The sequence below is a fragment of the Pseudomyrmex gracilis genome, unplaced genomic scaffold (assembly GCF_002006095.1).
Source record: "Pseudomyrmex gracilis isolate BER0280 unplaced genomic scaffold, ASM200609v1 scaffold_31, whole genome shotgun sequence".
NCBI classification, from domain to species: Eukaryota; Metazoa; Arthropoda; class Insecta; order Hymenoptera; family Formicidae; genus Pseudomyrmex; species Pseudomyrmex gracilis.
In genome coordinates this window covers 273340-294853 of record NW_018020615.1, presented here as the reverse complement: position 1 = coordinate 294853, position 21514 = coordinate 273340, and the positions used below count along the sequence as shown (strand labels likewise).

Here is a 21514-nt window from a genome sequence, read left to right as displayed (position 1 = left end):
ATATTTTTTACATTCGTTTTTTTGTCCAAACTTTCGATTGAGAAAAAACAATAAAAATTGATTCTTCGTGGAAATATTCGATATTAAAGTCGCGCGAGTCTCACAGATCCCAGTCTGTTCGACTAGTCGTTATTTTTGAGGTCTGTTCACGAAACGTTTATTACGAGTATAAACAGCACGTGTATAAGTTCGGGTGACGCATCGAGTTCTCGGCGTTTGCAATTAGATATGTAATGCGCGCGACAAAATGACAGCGAGCGTATTTTCGCGACGATTCGTTTTCGTCAAGTATAAAATCATTTGTATAGGAGAGCGAATTTCTTAGTCAGCAGTCATGACTAAGAGGCTGCAACCTTTTCTCGAGAGTGCGAAAACTGGGCGAGAGTGCGAGCTCGCTCAAAGTGACGCGGTTGCTTCAGCAGCGTTCGCTTGCTCGCTCGCTCGCTTCGATGCAAACGCGCATTCGCTTGATAATCGAAACGGTTTCCCTGTTCTTACGTGAAACTGGTTCGAGTTTATTTTGTGCAGAGGTCCAGTTTAACGTGAATGCGGGAGCACCGCGTTCTCTCCGTAGTTGCGCGCGTTGCCCCGCCGATCGGAATGTCACCGCTCGGTCGCCGCGCGATCGCCGCCGATATATCCGCTATTTTGTTAATTAAACATATTCATAATACATGTCTGTATTATTAGTACAGTCATTGTATATACGCACCTGTATTTGCATAGTTATATAATATACATATATATACATATATATATATATTTGTTAATTAAATAGAGGTATAACGTATACGTGTGCAAACACACACACGCGACCGCGAGGCGGTGATCGCGCGCTATTGTTGCGCCGATTTATCTATTTAAAGGCTGTTTCGGATTTTGTTCTCGGCTTTTCAATTTTCTCAATATACAACGTCAATATTAAATTTCTTTTTAAAGGTTTTAGTTTTTTCGACTCTGAAATATTTACAATGTGCGTTTCATTGTTCACGCTCGTTGTCAAATGGAACAAACGTTACATTTTGTTTTCTCAAAATTGGCTTCGATAAATTGTTACAGAGAAAAATATTTGAAAAACAAAAGGTTTGAACACACACACTTTTCAAGCGCGAGTTTATTCGTTAGAAAGACGTAACGTCATTAATGCCACACGTACGTGCGCGTAAAATAATAATCTACCGGTGTGGTGGGTGAAATAACTTGCTACGAATTGTGATTTAAGTTTCGCAATGCGGTAAGCGGCGCGATGGCTCTTTCGCATATCAAGCGGATATATACTCTCCGCGGCACAACTCATCGGCACGTTTTGTGATATTTAATGCTCCCTGCTCTTTGTTTTTGTTTTTGTTTTTTTTTTTTAAATATATTAACGTAAACAGAGTGAGAACAAATGCTCCGCGCGGAAAGATTATATCCAGAAAGAAATAATAAATATGAAAAGTGGCGTAATAGAAACAACAACTCCCTTTACCTTGTCTCGTGAATTTATAAAAGAAAACCATTGCGCGAAAGAGAAGAAAAACGTTAAATATTTTTTGTTGTTATACTTGTTACGTACGTTACACACGGGGTAAAAATGTTGGAGAAACCCGTTATTACATTCACTGTTCCCGGTGTGAGGAAAGAGTATCCCTCGAGGATTATTCTCGTCGAACGCGAATCTTAAATATTTTATCGCCCCCCTTCTATCTCTTTATTGCTTCCTGAGGATACGTCACGCGGAAGCCGCGTGTGTATTGATATATCTTTATTTCTGATAAGTGCACTGTGTACACGCATTACATTTTTATAACTCGTTATTAAGTCGTATGTAGGTAACCGCGAGAACGATTCGTTTAGAGATATATCTGTATAGAAAATATATAACTGTGTATTGCTGATTTTAATTAGAGACGAAAGTTCAACGCATTCAAAAAAAAACAAACAAAAAAGACAAAAACAAGACTGAGAGCAACGCGGAAAATCAGTAGTCGGATCACTATCTCTGGTAAAGTGGGTCTCTCTTTCTCTCTCTCTCTCTCTCTCTCTCTCTCTCTCTCTCACTCTCTCTCTCTCTCTTTCTCTCTCTATCTCCTTCCATCTTCTGTCTCTCTTCCTCTCGAACTCTCTGAGGTGCCAGCCAGTTTCGTGATACGAAGCGCTTTGGATCGATAGAGAGTAAGCTCCTTCGAGCCCTCTCGGCCTGGCGATTCCTGGAGGATTCGGAGGAAGCCGAAACGCTCTTGAAGGAGAACTCCCGATTAAAGCCCGGGGTCCTGACTTCCGGCCCCGGGTCGAGCTCTCTGGGGGCCCGGGAGACCAACGACCTTTGTTCTTCTCAAGGGCCGCGCGCGACTCGAGTGGACGACGAAAGTCGCGTGAGATCGGCTCGAGCCGAGACGAGGTGGCGATGGCGATGCCAGCTGTGCGTCGGGAAATCGAAAACAGCGCAGCTGCTCGAGAACGTGTGTGTGTGCTCGCTGTCGCCGCCGCCGCCGCCGCCGCTGCCGCCGTCGCCGCGCTATTTCGAAGGAGTCGATGGATTTCAAGCCGATAGAATGTTACACGGTCGCGCATTCAAATTCGTGCCGAAATAGTCCGTGCGCGCGCGCACGTTCACACATCGCTACCTGAGATCGCGGAGACGGAATAGAGATATGAGAATAATACGCGAGCGCAACAGAAAGACCGAAGTGGAATAAATAGCGAAGAATTATTAGGAGAATTGCGCACGCGCGATACAAATATACAATTTCGATCTCTTCTCTAGAAAAAAAGAAAAAAAATACACTTACTTATATAATACAATACGTATTATCGTGTTGTATTTGCGCAAAGCGCAAGGAGTCGTCGTTTTTTCGAAATGCGCTTTTATAGTGACATTTTGCACATCCAGATTTTACGGTAACGGTCGTGTTTCGCGGGCGTGTATCCGAGACACAAAGTTCGGGACGTGCGCTAAATCAGGCGCGTACATATAAACGCTCTTTGCTCTTTATGACAAAATTCGATACGCGGTTTTGTCGTTGCGGAAAGCCCGACGATGATTCGAAGCGCGCACACACGCGCCTACATCCAGGCGAGACTCTCTTTGGCTTCGCGTCGGTTCGGTTTTTGCTTTTGTCGCTTCTCTTTCTCTCTTTCTCTCTCTCCGTCCCAAAGCAAGAGAGAGCGAGAGAGAGAGAGAGAATCGCCGCCGCGCCACTGCCGTCTTCGTCTCCGTCGTTGCCACCGCAAGAGGAGTTTAAAGGTAAACGGGTTTCTCTCCGCTCGCGCACCATATCACCAGGAGGCTCGAACCCCGTTCTCGGCTTTTTCTCTCTCTCTCCCTCTCTCTCTCTCCCTCTCGTCTGACCCACGTATATAGACCGAATTGGGTGACGCGCGTCGAGACAGTAATGTTCATACCGATAGAAAAGTGCTCGGTATTAAAAACTACACTTGCGAGTAAGGCAAATGTTGTAATGACCGGATGCGTACCAATGGCCAGACTGTTTATTTATTGGAAAAAAAAAAATGCATCCTCGATCGATGCGTCGCTTCAAAATTTCACGAACGCGATAAAAGGAGTCGGAGTCGAGGATATTCGATGCGCAAGTAGTACCTACAAATGATAGTATATACACAAAGAGAGCGTCCTCTCTCTCCCCTCCCCTCTTCTGCAAAACCGAACAAGTTGTTGTAGACCGTGTCGACACGTGTTGATTTCATCACGAGTGTCGCGATGGCTTTTTTTTTTTGTTTGTTATGTATTTTTACGACGCGACGAAACTGTGTTAGCGGTTAAAAATATCGATTTTGCAACTTCTTTTGACAACTGAAAAAAAAATCCGTAAATAGACGAAATTGCGACGATAATAATCTGCTTTGACGCACACAAGCTATCTTGAAGTTGTCGCGTTACGATAAAACAAGACGATGTGTGTGACCTTATAAAGCGTTATTTTTCTTGACTGTCGTACTTCGCGCTCTGTGCTAAAAACAATATCTGGTTTCTCGATAATGAAGTCGAAAAATTTCCGCGAGACTCTATTGAACCGCAAGCAACGCATCTTTGCGATGGATACGAGAGCGAATGTTTTTCTGACGAAATTCGAAATTGAGAATTTTGTATCTTCGTGCGATCTACACGCTATGACTGTCTGAACACATTATTGTCGTTATTTGTAGTTAAAAATTTATTACCATTGAATTGCATTGATGAGGACTAAATCTCGAAAGACGTCTGTATACATTATTGATTAAATTAATCTTACTACCATCTCGTCTCTTATTAACATACACAATCAATTTTCTGAATATATTGGAAAAATGGTCGATTCTGAAAAGAATCGATTTTTTTTTATTTATTTTGTAACACATCAATATGTTTTTCCAGATAGAAATTATATAAAAATAATTAAATAGAGAGTAATACGCGTTATTCAAAAATTTAATTTATTAATACATTAATATATTAATATTAATTAATTAATTACAATTTTTATTAATATATTTCTACAGATTATGCGACATTCTGCAATTTGTGCGTATGTAAGCTCGAGATATTATATCAAGATTAATATACAGCAAGCGCGCATTCTGGACGCAAATTTCGCGCGTTCGCACAAATGGAAAGCATCTCCGCGTGCGATAGCACTTTTTTTTACCGCAAAGTTTTTGTTTGCCAATGACGGGATTATTATGGATAGCGAATATTTGCCAGTCGATAAGAACTGAATTTGCGTGACAGATTTCGCATCTCGAAACGCGTGAGTGAATGTGCTTTCTAAAAGATATTTTATATTAGTTTATTCTCAGTGTGAATTTCTCTCTTTCTCAGTACATGTGTATGTTATTGGTTTTTCGTTTCTGATTTTATCGTTCTCTTCGATCTAAGAAAATTATTTTCCTTGCGCTGTATTTTTCATAGAACTATATGTACGCTTCATAATTTTCTTGTGACGTAAAGCAGAATGAAATTGCTACCAGCAATTAATTAACAGCTTTGTATTAGATTAATCATTAATTAATCATCAAGTTAATTACATTAATAATTAATTTTTTTAATTACATTTCCTCTCTGCATTTTGTATCTTTAACGAGAAGTTCATTTTTAGATACGACTGCAGAAGAGTGTGAAGAAAAATAATAAGAATACGAGTTTAGCAGAAAAAAAAATCCTTCAATTTTTGTAAAAAAAAAAAAAAGAAAAAAAAAGGAAAGTTCTTGACTTAATCGTTTGTTTCGAAAATCCTCGTTCATATAGCGTAGAATATTTAAAAGCTCTTACAAGAGTAAACAAATTTTTAAAAGAAGCATATCTCTTTAGACAGGTTTGTTTTTTTTTTTTTTACTTATTGTTTGTCATGTCGATAACATTGAGCAACAAAACCGAGCTCGGAAAGGCTTGCCTAAAAATAATACGGCGAGCTTACGGTTATCGTCCAGGGCTCCACAAATATTTTTTCCTTGTACACGCAAACGGGGTCCGCACGAAAACGGAGAGAGAAAGAGAGAAAGAGAGAGAGAGAGAGAGAGAGAGAAAGAGGGAAAGGGAGAAGACCCAAAGCAACGGGGCCTGTGGATATTCCGGTTCACTTAATCGGTTCTTCGGACTCGTGTCGAGATCCACAGGGCGGCTTGGCATGCCGATGCCATGGTTGGTTCTTCAGACCCAAAAAGGTCCAAAAAGTGATCGGCGAGCCGCGAGAGAATCCTGAGAGAACGTTCTTCACCATCGCATCGTCCAGTAATGCAAACAGAACGATGCAACTACACAAGCACACACACACACACACACACACACACACACACACACACACACAGAGTTTTAACTATCTATCCAGCCGGATGGCATTGTTCTCGCCAAATTGAAAGGTATATATACATGACGCCTCACTACCGTTATGTCGAATTAAAAATATCGACACTTCGAACATAATGCAGGAATCAATTTTTCGCTAATGAGAGTTCGAGATACGAACATTTGAAAAAAAATAAAAAAAAAAATAAAAAAAAATAGCTTATAAAAATATTATATTGATAAAATTCTATTCATTGTTAGATTTTAGCTGATTTGTTTGCTCATTTAAGACTTCCTTTGTTAAATTTCAATTGCGTTTGACAAAATAGCTTTCGCTATATACACAATTTTATTTCTCATCTTGTGTGCGCGCGCGAGGTAAAATATTAATTGTCACGTTTGAAACAATTATCATGGAAATTTATATCATTACTGTATATTATTAAATTACTGTTATCCACCCCCGATTAAAATCAGTGAAATTACATCGATTTGCGTGTATGCGTATTTGTGTGTACATGTGCGCGCGCTGTAAATGAAAATGCACACGCGACACACATGCGTAATATATGAAGAATTTAATGTGGCGCTAGAAAATACGCGTAAAAAAAGGAACGCGTCTTTGTAACAAACAGCAAGTAGACAGAAGTCTTGCGGACGCGCAGAAGTATCTTCCTTTAGACTTCTTCTTTCCTTGAAGTGTAGACAGTAATTTTCGTTTTATTGCTTGACGCAACATTCTCGAAGAGACTAAAGTTTCAACAACGATTATTTACGATGGTAGCAAAGCTAATGACTCGAAAACAGTCATTTCGCTTCGTAGTTTAGCAAACCGTTTGGCTAAACGAGACGTTAATCGCCTACCACACCCGGCTCGTCTTAACTCGCGTTTTATCCGCAATTGTTGCGAGCGTATTTAATAATCTTTGCTTTATTTGACGTTTTTTTTTTTCGGTTATTTCGAAGCTTCTCGAACATTTCGATTATTTGATAGTGATTTTTAATGAGTTTTCGTGCAAATTTGTCACGGTTTTTTCACGTTGCAAAAGATTATGAAAGATCGCGACATATTTGATTATCGCGCGACACAATAACCACGTAGCAAATTGTTTTCAATACCGCAATAAAAGGTCTCGCCAAAAAAGATCAAATGGGTCATTTGCAGTTATGTTTATCGACGGTTCGTGATTTATTCAAACTTGAACCGCGCGGAGTGACGCGCGGTGTGTGTGTGTGTGTGTGTGATTTTTCTGGCGCGGAATCGATTGAAAAATTAATTTGCGTTTTGTTATTGGAATTTCACGTTTTTTTTTTTTTTAATAGAAAAACACGTGCGAGAAGAATTCACGCGTGCGAGTCAATCGAAACAAAACAGCGAGAATTAACACGACACGATTTTTCAAGCGCGAACACACGGTGTGTGTGTAATATGCAATATGTAAAACGCGCGGTTGGGAGAATAGGTTACGTAAATTTTGTTGCCAATTACGGGACGTTAAAATTATCAAACGTAAATACGTCACTTTCCGCATTACGTTTCCACATTGTCAAAGTGGTTCGCGCGCTCTCTCCCGCGGAAATTACGGTATTCAATTATTCACGCGTTCGTGAATCGAGCGTATCCGGTCAAGAGAGTCATTTTTCCTATCTCCCTTCCTCACTCCGATACACTTGTGTGTTTAACATCGCTCACCCTTAACATTACTCACACCGCATTGAAATTAAGTGTATCCAATGTGTGCTTTTTCACTTGTGTGTCAAACCATTTTTTCCCCGTTCCTTTTGCGTAGATTCTTCTTCGGAGGGGATTCCAAATGGGTGGGGCGATGATCCAGAGATATGTTACATAATACAACACGTTAATTTAACATTTTTAATACAAAAGTAATTTGTTTGTTTTGTTTTTTTTTGTTCTTTATCCTCTTTTTCTCGTTTGCACCTTGGGACACGTGTCTTGGTGGGAAGGGGTTCGCAAAACGAGGTGACAGTGGGAATCCCTGGCGTGTGTAAATTATTCTTACGTATAGTTAGCGCTTTTACGTCACCCGCGTGGTGCGGTAAACGTCGCTCGCGCGTCTTACAAGTAGCGAAAAACTCTCACTTCCCACGCGAATTTATATTTCTCCCCTTCCCGGTTTTCAATCCCTGTACACACACATGTCTCCGTGACCATCTGTGCATTATTTTCGAGTATCTCTCTCTCTCTCTCTCTCTTGTTGCGGAGACTAATTGCTAGATTTTTTATTACGCAGATATTCATTATAAGAATCTATCGGAGCAGCATTTTTAATTTTTTTTTGTTACGTGTGTGTACGATCCTTGCGCTTCTGCTTTAGAACTAAATGTTCGAAATGTGCCTGTGTGCTTTGCGTGTCAGCGAGCTGTTGAAAAGGAGCGCTTGTGTTCAGACCTTTGTTTCCACCTCTAGAGACACTTTGTTAACATTTTTTTCTACACTTATCATCACATATTTTCTAAAAGGGAACTTTTGAGAAACATGAAGTTTTGGATTCTCATGTAAGAGTTTCAACGTAAAAAATTTCCGGCACAAGCGAGCAAGTTTACGTTTTATTGCGCATTAATTCTCTTCTCATTGATTTCTTTTCTCTCTACACACGCGGTGTTGAATAAAAAATTGCGTTCTAGTTTCATCTCTTCATCAATATTTTTTAAAACGCGACGATATATTTTTCATAAAATTATTCAACTTATTTTATTTCGATGTTAAATAAAACAAGTAAATAAATGTGTACTGGAATAAACATAAAAAAAGTAATTCTGAATTTTACTACACGTTTGCACAGAGCACAGTCATTGAAATGATAAATAAAATACGTGGAGAGCCCTCACGAACTTGAGACGTTTGCAATTCTCTTCGAGGTGTGTTTCATTCAAAACATTTTCTCATTGGATGAAAAGTGTATTTCGCGAAAAAAGATTGCCGTTTGCCAAAAGTGTCTTACATGCTGTTTAAGTTTCATGTATTTTCGGGTTCCCTTTTTTTTGAGTCGCGCGATGCACAAAGCACTGATGTTGCTACTTTACTCGCTTGTTAGACAGACATGTCTTTGTTTCGTTTTCGAAGTAGTTATTGATCGGAGAAAAAAATTCACAAGTAACGAAGAAACATATTTCCGCAAATTAGCAACATAAATAATATCGCATTATGTGACTTCGCCAACGTTATTTTATTTCTTGAATACGATTTGCATAGTTGCTCCTTTTCAAAACTGCTTTATAACGAACCTAGTGTTGGTAAAAACATGAATATCGAGGTAGAGTTCAATTTTTTGTTGTTGTTAAATAAAACACTTATTAGAGAAAATGAGTTTTCCAAAGAAAACGATAAAACAAAGAAACGCTCGTAGTTGTATGTAACAAAAGTAAAAAGTAATAATAAAGGTCTGATAGCGAGCAAAAAATAAGATGTTTAATATATAAAAATAAAAATGAATAAAATTATAACATAAAAATATGAGTTTTCCAAAAATTGTCGTATTTAACAATTTGCTATAAATTACTAAAAGCTCTTTGAATAATTAAAAAATTTTATATATCGTTACTCTTTGATATATTATGATAGCGGTAGTTTTTTTCGATTTTTATTTCTTAAAAAAATCAAATATATAATACGTACATGCTAAACATTTATATAATACATATTTCACATATATTATAAGTATTATAAATATTATAAATTTTACATATATATTTTTTATATTTATATAAAATACACATACATTTATGTAATACATTTTATATTTTTATGTGTATTTTATATAATATAATTGATATTAACAAGGTTTGATAATAACAAGGTTTTTCTTCAAATTTTTAAAATAAACTTGAGTTTTACAATTTGAATACGACCGTAGATACATAATTATTAGAAACGACGCGCATGATCGCGCGCATGAAAGATGTACATGTTTTAACAACACTGGGTTTACTAACGCTGCATAACGAAAAACGAGCGAGGGAAAATTGAAGATTGCGCGAAGGTGATTAGGATGTTCAATGCAATGAAAAAGTGATTCGAGAATTGCGGGCGTATTTGCATCGCGATAGAGAACCGTCGAGGAACGCGTCCGATCTAGTTGCCAAGAAAATCAATTGATTGCATAGTCGACATCCATTTGTATTTTAAGTCTCTTTTTTTTTATCACCAAACATGTCTCTCCTAATAGACTTCGAATAAGTTCGTAGCGCACGAGGCATGTTTTCTTTTTTTTTTTTTTCACGGCGCTTTATATACGACTTTTAGATATTTTCCGTTTCATTTATTATTAACATTTTTTGTGACGTTATCGTAAAATATTTGCGAAAAAGAAAACATAAAACTTTTGACCCTCTCGTTCAATACCAGAAATAAGGATAGTAAGGATATTATCGATTATTTTCTCGCGAAAATTAATTTGCGTACTTTGCGCGCGCACAAAATTTAATAGCTCTTCTCCAAAACACAAAAAATTGGCACGATACATAATCAAATGAGTTACCATGGTGAACTCTCGAAATATCGTAGGTCAAGTATCGATATTCGGTTTATATCTCGCTCGCTTTGTGGCGCGGCCAAAGCTCGGATTCGTTCCTCCGACGCGTCTCGTGTTTCGAAACATCAAGTGTCGGGGATGGGTTAGACAAAGAGGGAAAAGAAAGAAGACAAAAGAGAGGGAGAGAGAGAGGCAGAGAGAGAGAGAGAGAGAAAGAGAACTGTCGCATCCACTCTAAGCGTCTGTGTCCCGGCTAGGTAACGTCGTTTAAATACCTCGCCAGGTACCTTTCGGCCGATCATCGGCGTGACGTCTCAGAGGCGAGAGAACGCGCAGCCGAGGACAGCTGGTTGGCGTTGCTCGCGCGACATCAGCGATACCGACTGAGGAATTTAACCTTCTCGTCAAGTGCGATTATCAGAACAACGACGACGGACGACGACGACGAGGAGTAGAGGCGAGAGAGATAAAGATAGAGAAAGGAAAGAGGAAGACAGATAAATAAAGGAGAAAATATAGACGGGAGGGGGTGTGAAGAAGAATGAATGGTCCCGGGAGTCATCAGCATCGTTGCCTGGCTAGCATGCAGGGACGTTACAGAACCGTGGTGGCGAATGGCGCACCGTCGGGGCCGCACGCGCGCGCCCCGGCGCCGTCGCATCCCCGCAACGGATGGCATCCGCACGGACAGCATCAGCAGCCCCAACAATACGCCGCCGGCAGCAAGGAACACTCACATCGCCAGTGTCCGGCGCGATATCACAATCACAATGGGTATATAACGAAGCTGCGCGACTCTAGGCTGCGTTGCAAAATATCCGCGCACCGTGCGTATGTGTTTCGATTTTGACGATTTGGAAAAACGTATATAGGAACTCAGGCGATACACTGAATATGACACAAATGTCATATTTTGCAAACTGTCGGTTAAGTTCTTTTTTTTTTTGTTTGTTTTTTGGTTTACGGGGATGATTTTTATCATGTTATTGTTGTAATAGAAGCACTTTGTAACAGAAGAATGCCTTTCCAATTTGTTGATTTTGTTTTTTTTATTCAAACGTTGTTTAAGGTAAATGTCCCAACAACCGGATCCAACGGTCGCGGACACGTTCGTACACATTGAAGAAATAATGATTAAATATATCAAACTAGAGATAATTTTTTATATTTCAAATGTTTTAAGATTTATGTTTTTAAATATTAGTTTCTTCACTTTACATGTGTACTTCGTCCTAATTGTTTCTTTAACAAGATGTCTCCGACCAGTGGTGCTTGCCCGGTCATTGGAACGTTTATCTTACGTTGCCTGGATTACTTTCAGTTTGATAATTTTGCTGGAATTTTATCGGAGAAGAAACATGCACACACAATGTTTTTTTCTGTTCGAAATATATATATCTCATAATTTTACTACATATAATTATATTTTATAATTATTATGCAATTAAGACACACGTATGCCTATGTGAGGCTTTGTAAGATTTGTTACTGACTTTTAAATAATCGCATGATAGATGTTACGCCACATTTTTCTCGAACAGATATTAAAAAGTTTTTCTACATTAATCACAGTGATAAATCTAGTCATGGTTTTTTTTTAATCTTCTACGTAAGAAATACTAATAACAAAATTGTTATAGACATATATATATATATATATTGTTTAACACTTTGCTCGCCTGGGTGCCTGCTGGTTTTTAACACTTGAACTTAACGTATAATACGCGTATAATCCACGATAAGATCGTTCGCTCGATGACAGAGAACTTTTATAAATGACGGGCTTTGTTAGAAAAACTACACAGAGAACGCGCCTCGACGTTACATCAGGTCTGTAATATACGGAACGGTCGAATAAAAGATCTCTCGCATTGCTCCTTAAACTGGCATATCTCGGTGGTCGCTCTGTTGTGTACTTTTTTGGAATCGATTATTTCTTTCGTCTTCTTCTTTTGAAAAAGAAAAAGAAAAAATCGATAAAAATCGGAAAAAAGCACGTAAATAAAAGCACGCAACGCAACTAGCCCCGATTTGACGTAAATGTCTCGTTAGCTTTGTGCGAATTTTCTCGTAAAGGTAGTCGATAGATTTCAATCGTTAATTTTAATCACACAATACGAAATAGGAATGGAGTATAAATCTTCGATAACTGAAAAATTCTTTTGCACTCGAAATCTATTTTCGATGACGAAAATTCTATCGCGGTAAATATTCGTCCGATAATAGGTACGATTTTGCGCGACGATCCGGAGAAAATCTTTCCACAATTTTCACGGACTTTCTGTCTCGCTTTATGAGAGAAAGTTCGAAATAAATAAAATTCCGTTTTTTTTTTCTTTTTCGATGTCCGTTGTAAAACGCGCTCTCTCGCGATCCCCCTCTTCGTATCGCTCAGAAGTCGACACGCGTTTCATTAACGGGCGGAGATCGGTGGTGTTTTTGTTTTTTTTTTCCTCGCGCGGCAAAAATTCTCGTGCCACTTTACCATTATTCGACGTTGCGCACTTGTGCATTAAACGTCACCGGCTTTAGCACGGCTTAAGCGAAAGTGCCGTCCGCGCGCAAACTCGCGCGACGTGCACGGTTTTTTTTTTTTTTTTTTTTTTTTTATGTATATAATATATAAAACACGAAACGCGCGTTCACAGACCAGGCTCCGTGGATTCTATATACAACGTGCGTATTTAACTTTCAGAGGAGACCGACATTGAAGAGTCGACGATTCTCTCTAATCGACGATAATCAACAGCCGTGCGTGCGTGCGCGAGCGAGCGAGCGTTGCGCGACGAGCGGATGATGTTCGCCGCGAGTGCGCAACGAACGCGCTTTATTTCCATGTTCGCACTCCGATCCTTTTCGCGAAAACTCGCGTTCGACCCCGCTCCCGGTTCTATCTGCCTACCGCCAATTAAATCGGTTTATCGATTTTCCTTCTCTCTCGCTCGCCGCGTAAAACGCGCGCACGCAGCATAGTCTCGTTCTGTGTGTGTTTTTGGTGCGCGCTCTGGATTTTCATTAGATACAAACCATTTATATCTGCCCCGCACACGTGTGTGTGTGTGTGTGTGTGTGTGTGTGTGTGTGTGTGTAGACGCAGCCTTCGGGATTTACGCCGAAAATCGTTCGATTCGAATTTCGATTCCCGTTGGATCTTCTCTCTCTCGTATATTTCCCGGGTTTAAACTCTCTGTTCTCTGATTTTAGTGACAGGATTCGGATCTTTCCTTAGAAGCAGGATTTTCGTGGAAAAACAAATTCGATTTCCACAAAAAATTCAATCGTTGAATCCGCGTCATCATTGAGATCACGCAGGCAGAACCCTCAAAACATCTTGTTCTCTCGCGTACGCGGATTATCGTAATTCGAACCAAAAAAAAAAAAAAAAATCGAAAAAAATTATTTTTCAAAAAGCGTTAACTTTTTTATACGCCGAGCGAAATTAGAACGGACGGAGAAATGGAGGTAAATCTTTGCGCGATTTGCGCGAGTTATTTTCACATGCGATTGCATGACGCAGCGTATTTGCAACTTTATGCGAGTGTCGAAACGTGATATACGGTCATAATTGTGTTTCTTAATCAGAAATATCATCAATACTTACTATTGTGTTCAAACACCTCTTTACGTTATGCCAATCACGTAGTACCTACGTATCAACTGAAAGGAAGTAGTCGGTTGACGACATCCTGCACGTCAAAAAAAAAAAAAAAAAAAAAAGAAAAAAATTGCAAGTTGCATGCAAAAAGAAACAAATGTTTAGTTCGTGCGTTCAATTTGAATTGAACTGTCAGAGAGAAGCTCTGCTTGTATACATATATATATATATATATATACATATATATGTATATACAAATTCATATGTTGTAAATAGTACACGCTGTATAATAACAAATTATCAAATATTTTATTAATGCAATTCAAACTTTATCATTTTTTTCTAATATCAGCCATAAAATTGTTCATGTTTTATCACACGACGCGTAGTTGTTTTTTTCAAACTGATGCGATCTCGTCGCTGTGGCACTGACGCATGACATCGACATCTTTGGAAGTTGTTAAGCCCCGCCAATTGACTCTGTCGCATCGAGAGAGCGTGTGTATAATAGTTTTATATATAACGTGCGCTTTTCAACATATTTTTTATATTTTCCTTAAACATTTCTCGTTACATTATATATTTTCAAGTGATTATCTACAATTTATATGGCATGCTCGCTCGTATATACTTATCAGTTTTGCGCACACATACACACACACACACATATACACATACGTGTTTCGCTCTTCTTTTCTTTATATACTCGAACCACACATTTCAATTTCTTCCTTCGAGTCTCTCGTGAATACGCAAGCGACTTAGCCTTTGCCGTGCCTGATGTAAAAATAAACCTCACGTTCTGTGACTGGTGGTTAGAAACCTGTAAAAAAAAAAAAAAGTCCATCAAAAAAACGTCATTTTCTCGTCGAATAAAATATAAAAGAATCAATTGATCGTGTGAATGAATGTTGTTTATGAATAAAATATCGCTCCGCGTCAGTTAAATAAACTCGAGCGACCGTTCAATGTCAGCGACTGTTCAAAGCCGCAACGCTCGTGATGTTTTTTCGTTAAAAAATGCAACGTTTTAAAAACGGGTACGATATATATATATATATAGTATATATGGTTAGTTAGATTCACCTGAAAGATCGCGCGATAAAAGAATTAAAAGGGCAAGAAAACGCGCGCCGCGATAGTTTTTCAAAACAAAATTTATATATATACGTCCATCGGTTTTCTGATTTTGTTTTTTTCACGAGCGAAAGTTAGTTTAAATAAAACATAGCGGACAAAAGTAAAACCGATGTGCCACCACCGAGTCGCGGTATAAATAAATACACGCTGTACATTGACGAAATTATGTAAATGGCATTGTTACATCATGTATTACAAACGAAAGAGAGAGAGAGAGAGAGAGAGAGAGAGAGAGAGAGAGAGAGAGAGAGAGAGAGAAACAAATCTTTAAAAAAATTTAGTTTTAACTGCCACGTGCATTATGTAACGTTACAGCAGCTCGGTTTTCATTGATGCATGTATTCTTTATGACGTCGAAAACGGTCGGATTTTACATTTCGTNAACCGATGTGCCACCACCGAGTCGCGGTATAAATAAATACACGCTGTACATTGACGAAATTATGTAAATGGCATTGTTACATCATGTATTACAAAAGAGAGAGAGAGAGAGAGAGAGAGAGAGAGAGAGAGAGAGAGAGAGAGAGAGAGAGAGAGAGAGAAGTGTGACTATTTCGCGACTATACTGCCACGTGCATTATGTAACGTTACAGCAGCTCGGTTTTCATTGATGCATGTATTCTTTATGACGTCGAAAACGGTCGGATTTTACATTTCGTATATTGTGTAACAATAAATTAATCCGCGGTTATAACAGAAATAAATAAATAGCGCTCTCCGGTTTGTTGTTGAATCGTTATAACTTATCACGGTCAATTTATTCGTCCGTGCTTGTAGGTCAAGCAAACACATAGAAAGTGTTCGGTGAGCCCGCGGATATCGGATATTCTTTCAGTCGCGAATTCGGTGACGAACTCTCTCTCGCGCGAAGTACGTAGGTAGAGTCGGTTTTTCGCTTAACGAAGAGAATTCAAGATGCGACTCTCAAATGGTGTCGCCGATAAGTGCAGGAGAGTGTGAGTAAAATTGGCCCCGACGTAAATTTTTCACCGTCGTGAAAAAAACGTTCAACTTCGCGACAACGGACAAACATATGCGACAATAACGAAAATTTGAATTAAATTCTCGACGCGAAATAAAACAAAAATCTCGCAAGACGACACGCGGGCGCGCGTTTGTAAAAAAAAACGCGGTTACAGTCTTGCATTTATTTATCTCAACTGATGTTTGCGATCCGAGAGGATAATTCATTTATAAAGCTCTTTATTGTTGCAAAGAGTACGTATATACACATTCGTGAAAATCCTCGTCGTTTTAAATATTTGCGAACAGGAAGAGGGAGAGACTAAAATGTGTTTTTCATGATTTTATAAAATATGTAATAAATGTGTGCTGATTAATTTTATCAATTTTATAAATAGCTCGAAAAACAAGAATGAGAGAGAAGAGTAGTTTGTTTAGCGGAGATTTTACACGTGTATACGTGTATATTGCGAATTTATTCAGTTTTTTTCTCGCGAGAGAGAAAGAGAAAGAGACTTCTCTCTCGTTGCAACTTTTATTTTAATGAAAAATTAAATTAATATTTATCAGGAAGGAAAATGACGGAAGGAAGAGAACACGAGGAGACGTGTAACGATGATTTTTTTTTCGTTGTTTCTAAAATACGTAACGCGCGGCGCGACGTAATTTTTGCCTCGGTGGTGTGTGGTTACCAGCAGCGCGCTGCTGCTGCTGCTCGTAATAACGACCGTTGTTCGCGAGTTGTCAGACATCGCAGCACAACCGGGCGTTGGTTGCTATCGTTATAATTCTGATGACTGCGACTTTCATAATCGCTCACGGAAAGATGCTTGCTTAATTGCAAGCCGTTTCGAGTGTGTTAAGCTTGCGATTTTCGCGCAATCGCGACGTCGCAAATCGTTTGAGTTTTTTTTTTCAACTTTTCCACGTTTGGAAAAAAAACGCTAAAATCGATCGCAAATATTGCAAATTCGAATTTTGTCGATAAAATTCGACGCGTTCGTCTGCTCGAGAGTCAAAAGTTAAGAGGATTTAATTAATTAAGAATAAACGTCGCAATTCTCTCCCGTTCAACATTTCGCGCACAAACTTCACTTCGAACGTCGCTCTTCGCACATTCGCGTTACGATATTGTTATAAGATCCGCGAAAGTTTCTTCGCGACACACTCGTCGTTTACGAGGGTTTGCAGTCAAGATCGATGGACCGGCCTGCGTCGGAAGATCCTCGCGTCGTGTACGCGCGGCGCATAGGATACGTGACTCATTTCTATTACGAGTGCGGCCGCTATCAGCGGTTTAAGCCGAGTTATCACTTCGAGAACGCTCTCTCGGCGTGTATATATATATATATATATATGTATCGCGCAAATTTATTACGTATATTTTCCGTAACGTGCGCAACGTACATACCGTTCTTCTCTCGCACATATATATATATTTATTATTATATATACATTTATGTGTACAAGATATTGTACATATACTGCAACCACCCACTTATATTTCTCCACGTACGCGCAGGGATTGCCCAGGGGTTGACACGTCCTCCGGACCGGCCGGCAAAGAGGTTTCCTATCACGGGAACGTGGGTGGATCCAGCGTGGGATACAAACCACCCCCGCAGCACAGTCCGCAGACGAGGGGCCCGCCGCCGCACTTCCCCCAGGAACCTGGGGTAGGCCCGCCGGCCAATTCACCGCCGTTGCACATCAATATCTGCGGACAGGTGAACACGGAGTTCTCTCTCTCTCACACACACACACTTTATATATATATATATATACCCATACGCACTATAATCTTTCTCCGGTATCCGTCTACGCTTGCGAGAAAATTGCTTAATTGCGCCAACGCGATTTCAGGAGAACACGATGCGCGGACCTATATTGAACATGAGTCCCGGCCTCGGAGCCAGCGGTGTGGACATGGAGTATCGCAGAACCTCTCAAGGTATTTCTCCCGACTGTCTACGAGTCTGTCAGGAGGTTATTTTGACCCTAATTCTGAACATTTGGATTTAATTTTTTGTTCAGCACGTAAAATGAAAACTCTCTCTTTGAAAATTCGTTAAAGATAGAATTTTATGTGTAAAACCTGTTGTCCTCTCTTCTGTTAAACAAACATTCACACGTCACATTAGTAGATATTCATTGAAGAAAGAGAAGTTTTGGCAAAATGTTTTTTCAACAATTTCTCGAGTCGAATTAACACGTTCGCGACGGGCTCTGATTTTTGTGAAAGAAGAATGTACCACCGGTGGTACAACCCGTCGCGAACGTGTCAAACGCCGTCATACCTAAACGTTTCACTTTTAGGGTGTAAAACAACAACAAAAAATCGATTAACGAATTAAGGTCGATCATTAATAAACGACAATAGTCTCGATATCAGTGTTCTGCTTTCTCTTCCTCTCTTTATGCAATTCTGTGAAGAGGAATTTAGGGGAACTTCGTTCCTTTCAGCCACGAATCAGCTACCTCTGAGCCCCAACATGCAGATCCAACCGTCGCCGCCGTATTACAGACAGCCTAGTCAGGACGATGGCAGAAAGGTGAGCGTTTTGTTTTGTTTTGAATGTATTATGATGATGTGATAAGGAAAACACTCACACATGACTTCATTGTCAATATATCTGTTGAATAATTCGAAACGAGAAACGAGAACTGATTGTTTTGACAGAAGAAAAAAAAACAAGTGAAGTAAAAAACGGTAACAATCCCGGAGATCGGCAACTTATTTTACTCGCTATGTAATAGTGTGTGTTGTTTTCTATTTTTTCAAAACCCAAGTTCGAAAAGAGACTTTTTGTTTTTTTTTTTTTTCTAACAATTTATATAGCGTTTTTTCTTTTGTTTTCCGGTGAAAAAGAATTCGGTGGAAAAACAAGAACTCTCTGGTTGCCACGTCAATAAAAGACGCGAAGAATATGTTTGAAACTTGATTTCGCGAGTCTTTTACATGAGAACGAAAGAGATTTTGATTATTTATAACGATACGACCGTGCAAATCTCTCGCGCGCGCGATCTTGACGACAAACGACGATAAGATTTGTTTTTCGAAAAGTACTACGTAAGCTACTACTACGAAACGAAAGCAAATCGCGGGATCGAGTAAAAACAATCGAGATTATTTTTCAGAGCGAGTCGCCGTCGAGGAAGCGTCGTCGAATATCTCGCAACGGCGCCGTATCCGGGATAGAGGTCCGGGAGACGACGCCGCCGGCACCAACACCGCCTCTCCACACAACTCCGCCGCCTTGGGAATTCGGAGTTGCGCCTCATCAGCGACGCTCCCCCCGCAATCACATGTCCACCCGAGGCAGTCCGACGATCAGGAATCGCTATCAACGTTACGCGGACTCGTTCGGGCTCTCGTATCCGTTCCTACCGAGTCACAATCCACATCAGGGCATTCACAATTCCCATCACAGCCTCCACAATTCGCATCACAACATCCACGGCTCTCACAGTCTTCACAATTCGCATCACAACATTCATAACGCGCATCAAGCGCATCCTCATCAGCATCCGGCAGCTGGCGGCACAGGGCATCATCCCGCGCAAGGTGCGAATGCTCCGGTAGTCGTTGACGTGGGTCAAGTCGGCGTATCCGGCTTAGGGGTCGCTGTTAGCGGGGAACCCTTGTGGCATCCACAGGCGACAGGCTACAGAATTCCGTGCCAGCTTCACGGTCTCTACACACCGCATGGAACGCATCCATTCGGACACTCGTGCCAGGTACTGTAATTAATACAAGTTTATTTTCTTGAATAAAGTATGAGAGTAGTTACGGCTTCAGTCTGTACTTGCGCTTGCATATTTCGATTGAATGAGTTTTGATCCACTTTTTTTTTTAACGTTAATTGTGTTTTTATCGACGCAAGAACGTACAGACGGAACACGATGTCTTCTTTATACGATTGTTACTACTTTATACTATTGTTTTAGTTGTTTATTCTGTAATCAGGTGACGCACCATCACAGTCATTACTCCGCTGCTCATCCAACACATCCGGGACATGGTCTGGTCGGTTCCTTGGTTGGTGCCGCTTCTAGAGGATATCCAACACCGCCCGGTGGTCCCGTGCCGACGCTGCATCATACGCACGCGCCTCCACCGCCCGTCCATACCACCGATTACACAGCGCATCATCAATTGTCTCAGCAGGTGCGAATTTGAACGAGAAGTGAAATAGATTGGGCTCTTGAAACTTTTCACGCACAGTTTTTCACCGCTAACATTTTTTTCTCTTCGATTTCAGAGAGAAGTTGAACTCGAATTGATAGAATCCCATCATCATCACAGAGTGGGCGCCGCAGCTGGCGCACCGATGCCGTTACCGCATTCGTATTCGCCGCCGGCTCTCACGCAGGTCACAACACCACCGCCTATATTTCTGTCGGAAACGCGGAACAGTCAATTGGAGATGATGCAGAACAGAACTCGACGAGTGACGTCGAGCGTTTTGCGACGGCCGCGATTCAGCAGATGGAGAGGCACGACTCCATTACCACCTGTATATCCGGGATATTTGCTACATTTCCTGTACGTAATACGTTCTGACATATATTATAATATTGATTGCACGCAAAAGTGATTAATTCAAATAACACGAGGACGTGTTAAATTTCGCAGAGCAATGTTCAGCAATCCACCGCTATCACCTTACAATCAGGCCGAATTATCCTCACCTGATTCAGTGACGGAGAATTACGAGGCATTGCTGTCCCTGGCCGAAAGACTGGGCGAAGCAAAACCTCGCGGTTTGACTCGCGCGGAAGTTGAACAGCTGCCTTCTTACAAATTCAATGCGGAAACACATCAGGGAGACCAAACGAACTGTGTCGTGTGCATGTGCGACTTCGAGGCTCTCCAGTCGCTACGTGTTTTGCCGTGCTCTCATGAATTTCATTCTAAATGCATCGATAAATGGCTTAAAGTAAGTCGTGGTGCTCTCTGCGAAAATTTTATAAAATTTATTTGATATTTTAGTTGTAATCTGTAAAATTTGGCAAATCTTCATTTTACAGTCCAACCGAACGTGTCCGATATGTCGCGGTGACGCCGGAGAGTATTTCGGAAACGGCAGCGGTGGTAGTGACTGACGCCAAGCCGACGACGTACACTAGCGCGAAGCATTGCAACCATTGAGAGTATTGCTACTACTTGTGGAGATTCCGATCGCCGCGTTGCTACTGCTTCACACAAATCTGTGCCGTTGAAGAATTTCTGTCACTTCTTTTGGTCCGAGAATCGCCGAAATGCGAGACGAATACGATGAACGAAATTTCGTCGTCGACACATTTGAAACCGATTCTTTAAACCGCCGATGACAATGACGTTGAGAATTGGCGGTGAGAAGTTTCCGTGTACGATCTCAACCGAGATATCGAGTTGTGCAGGAAAGCGGAGCGGTGCAGCGTTTTCCCGGTTGCTTGAAAGGGAATAACGAGATGCAATAAAAAAAAAATTATTTAGCAAAACGACGAAATAGCCAAGAGACGTTAGATTCAATGTTCCGTTAGGTTGCGGCGCATTTCCTATCAAAAAAAAAAAAA

The 21514-nt window shown here is 40.3% G+C and overlaps 1 protein-coding gene across 3 annotated transcripts in view; it reads left to right on the top strand.

Annotated features, from left to right (window-relative positions):
* The window catches only part of LOC109852560 (RING finger protein 44), a 30689-nt gene extending 9175 nt beyond the window's left edge, over positions 1 to 21514 (top strand). For 2 of the 3 annotated variants that reach the window (XM_020423816.1, XM_020423817.1), the window contains exons 2-9: positions 17478 to 17682; positions 17819 to 17906; positions 18389 to 18507; positions 19094 to 19693; positions 19923 to 20123; positions 20218 to 20501; positions 20592 to 20895; positions 20987 to 21514. In XM_020423816.1, the coding sequence (XP_020279405.1) occupies positions 17478 to 17682; positions 17819 to 17906; positions 18389 to 18507; positions 19094 to 19693; positions 19923 to 20123; positions 20218 to 20501; positions 20592 to 20895; positions 20987 to 21061 (1876 nt within the window). In that variant the 3' untranslated portion in view covers positions 21062 to 21514. Of the gene's footprint in view, positions 1 to 10521; positions 11032 to 17477; positions 17683 to 17818; positions 17907 to 18388; positions 18508 to 19093; positions 19694 to 19922; positions 20124 to 20217; positions 20502 to 20591; positions 20896 to 20986 lie in introns of those variants that run through there. The other variant, XM_020423815.1, reaches the window with a different exon arrangement.